The sequence below is a fragment of the Panthera pardus genome, unplaced genomic scaffold, assembly GCF_024362965.1.
Source record: "Panthera pardus isolate Hobbes unplaced genomic scaffold, ASM2436296v1 HiC_scaffold_27, whole genome shotgun sequence".
Classification (NCBI taxonomy): Eukaryota; Metazoa; Chordata; class Mammalia; order Carnivora; family Felidae; genus Panthera; species Panthera pardus.
In genome coordinates this window covers 80,304,115-80,307,254 of record NW_026526843.1, presented here as the reverse complement: position 1 = coordinate 80,307,254, position 3,140 = coordinate 80,304,115, and the positions used below count along the sequence as shown (strand labels likewise).

The window sequence follows — 3,140 nt, the reverse complement described above, 5'->3', positions numbered from 1 at the left end:
CATTATGGGACCTGAAAGATGGTCTGAGCCTTTCTTTTTCAAATTACAAGTGGGGAAACAGAAGAGCTCCATTATTGATTCAAATTGGAGAAAACAAAGTTCACTGGGAAGAGCCCTCAAAGAGATATTTTTTCAAAGTGAAAATGTTTCCTTTAATATGAACCTGTGCATTGTTTGCAAATGCCTCATTTAAAACAGTGAGTGGAGGACAGTTTTTGAAACCCCAAGTAATAAAATGTATTTAATTATCTGAGAAAGTAAAAAAAAAGCTAATTGAAAACTATTACGTACAAACTTTAAAAAATATTCAAAAGCATTTTGGATACCAGTAAGAGTTTCAAATGGAATATTTTATTGACATGTTAGTTGTCTTTTTAACATGTACACACACACTGACACACTCTGATTGATCTGTGTGGAACAAAGGTTGATTAATATCCTAAGGGAAAATGAAAAATTAAAAAATATATTAATTTTTCATTGTTATAGACAATTACACCCACATCACCTACAAAGCTATTACTGGTTCTGTCCAAGGAAGCAAAATGGCATAGGAGGAGGAAAGTTGTGGGTAATTCAATAGTGACATAACTGAAATCTCAACATGAGAAAGCTGACAAAACATGAATTTTTGCTGTGAAATTTCTTTGCAAAATATGAAGAAAAGTCTGTCAGTGGGCAGTAAATAAGAGAAGATGGTGAACTTCTTTAGTCAATTCTCACAGTATTGTGCAGGGGCATCAAGAAAACTGCTCAGTCCTTCTCTGGGACCAGTTTCAGAACTTTTCCAATCGCAATGGTCTTACCCTCATCTCTTAAAGTAAAACGACCCATCTGAGGAAAATCCTTGAATGTTTCGAGGCAGATAGTTCCTGCTGTCCTTAAACGGGCAATGCACACTTGATCTTGTTTCACAAAGCGGGGTCGTGTCTTACTTTTCTCTCCTGATTTTTTGTCTACCAAGGAGATTAAGGCTGTTATCTCAACTTCCTCAATACAAGTATGAATGTGCAGCACCGCATTATAGCCTGGGCAGATGATAGACTTGTGCTCAATAATCACTATCTGAACATCAAATGTGCGTCCAGAATGGCACAGATTATTAGGGTCACAAAGTATGAATCCAGGAAGAATCTCTTCTTCTTCAATTCCCTTCAGTCTGATTTTAAGGTTTTCACCTGGGGCTACATAATCAGTTTCAGCATCATCAGAAAGAATTCCAAGAACTTCCACATTGTGCTTGTTCGGCATCATCACAAGCTGCTGGCCTTTAAAAATGGATCCTGATTCCAGCTTTCCCAGGACCACAGTACCCATATCCTTGTACTTATCCACAATTGGCAGTCTAATTGGTCCATCAATTGATCTGCTGAAGTTTGGCATATTATCCAAATATGGAATAAATGGTAATCCAGTGTACCAAGGGCAAAAATCTGATTGCTCTTTAATATTTGCCCCAGTCAGCCCTGAGCAGGGCATAAAGTGAATGTCCTTTTTGGGACTAAAGCCGACTTTTTTCAAAAAGGGCACCAGTTTTTCTTTACATTCTTCATATCTCTCACTGCTCCAATTTACCGTGGGATCATCCATCTTATTGATAAGCACTACTAAATGTTTTACCCCTGCTGTTTTTGCCAACATCGCATGTTCTCTTGTCTGTCCACCTTTCTCAAATCCAGTTTCAAATTCTCCTTTCCTGGCAGAGATTACCAGTACAGCCAAATCAGCTTGAGAAGCACCACCAATCATATTTGGGACAAAACTCTTGTGGCCAGGAGCATCTAAAATGGTGAAATGTTTCTTTTCTGTTTCAAAATAGGCACGACCCACTTCTACTGTTTTACCCTTGTCTCGTTCTTCCTGATTTGTATCTAAGGCCCAGGACAAATACCAAGTTTCTCTGTTTTTTTCTTTAGCTTCTCTCTCATATTTCTCAAGTGTCCTTTTATCAACCATTCCTGTCAAAAACATAATTTGTCCTCCAATGGTTGACTTTCCAGCATCTACATGCCCAATGAATACCACATTTACGTGTTCTTTTTTAGGAGCACCTGAGGGCATAACCACAGATTTAGATTTTCTCACTTCCTCTTTCTCCATCATTTCTTGGCCACTGTCTTCTGGGGGCCCTGAATCTCCCAAGGAACTACCCCCTGGCTCAGCTTCACTTACTTCTTTATTGTGCTCCCATGATTCTTCTAGGACCATTTCCACCTCTCCATTTTCTACAACAGGTTCTGAAAGTTCCATAGTAATGGCTGAATTGGAACCTTCATGCCACACTAACTGTTCCTCTTTGGAATGTTCCACAGGTGCCTCCCGTCCCAGCCTTTTACCTTGAGGGTCGCCCGCGCCGGTGCAGGTTTCATCGATGCTGGTGATGTCGGCCAGGGGGGTCTGCGGCTGGGCCGGGCCCCGCAGAAAGGACGGCACGAACTCCGCGGCGTGTACATTAGGCACGAAGGGTTTGGCGTTGACGTTGAGCTGACGGCTGAATGCCGAGCTGAGATGCTCCCGTTGGGCCTCAGCCACCGCGGAGGAGGCTCCGTCTCCGCTTGGGGCCAAACCCGGGGTTTCCATGTCCACCTGGTCCCAGCAGTCGGGCGCGGAATCGCTGCTGCCGCTGCCCAGATCCATGGTCTGAGGACCTGATGGGTGGCGGGGAGGGAGCGGGATTAACACGCCAGAAAGAGCGGGCTACGCCGCCAGGGGTAAGGCTGCAAGAGCGAAGGGGCAAGGGGGAGCGACACGAACCTTAGCGGCAGCAGCTAAGTCCCAACACCGCATTCGCAACTGCGGCAGCAGCAGCAGATATGGCGGCTCAACCCTCTCCTCTTGTGTGTGAGCGGATCTCCTCCCCCAAACCCCAACCACTTCCGACTCCTCCACAGCCGACCCAACGCGGGGCGTGGATTGACCCCTCGCTGCCATCCGTACGCTGGGCCTGCTTAGTTCTCAGCCATGGACCAAGTCCGAAAGTAGGATTTGTAAAAAGAAATTGTCCATTCATTTTTGTTCACAGGATCTGGAAGAGCAATTTGACAGTGTAATAATTAAACCTAGACTGGCGCGGCTGATTTACAATTCTACTCAAAGATTCAAGTAAAAATGAGAATTGCTATTGGACAAATGGAGGCAGG

General features: G+C 44.1%; 1 protein-coding gene across 1 annotated transcript; it reads right to left on the bottom strand.

Moving 5' to 3' along the window:
• Nucleotides 1–329: 329 nt before the first annotated feature.
• On the bottom strand, nt 330–2,859 carry GSPT2 (G1 to S phase transition 2). The gene is made up of 2 exons (XM_019439572.2): nt 2,755–2,859; nt 330–2,648 (listed from the first exon to the last, which is right to left on the bottom strand). Exon 2 carries the CDS (start codon nt 2,635–2,637, stop codon nt 754–756), a length of 1,884 nt encoding a protein of 627 aa, XP_019295117.1. The 5' UTR covers nt 2,638–2,648; nt 2,755–2,859; the 3' UTR covers nt 330–753.
• Between the last annotated feature and the right edge of the window lie 281 nt (nt 2,860–3,140).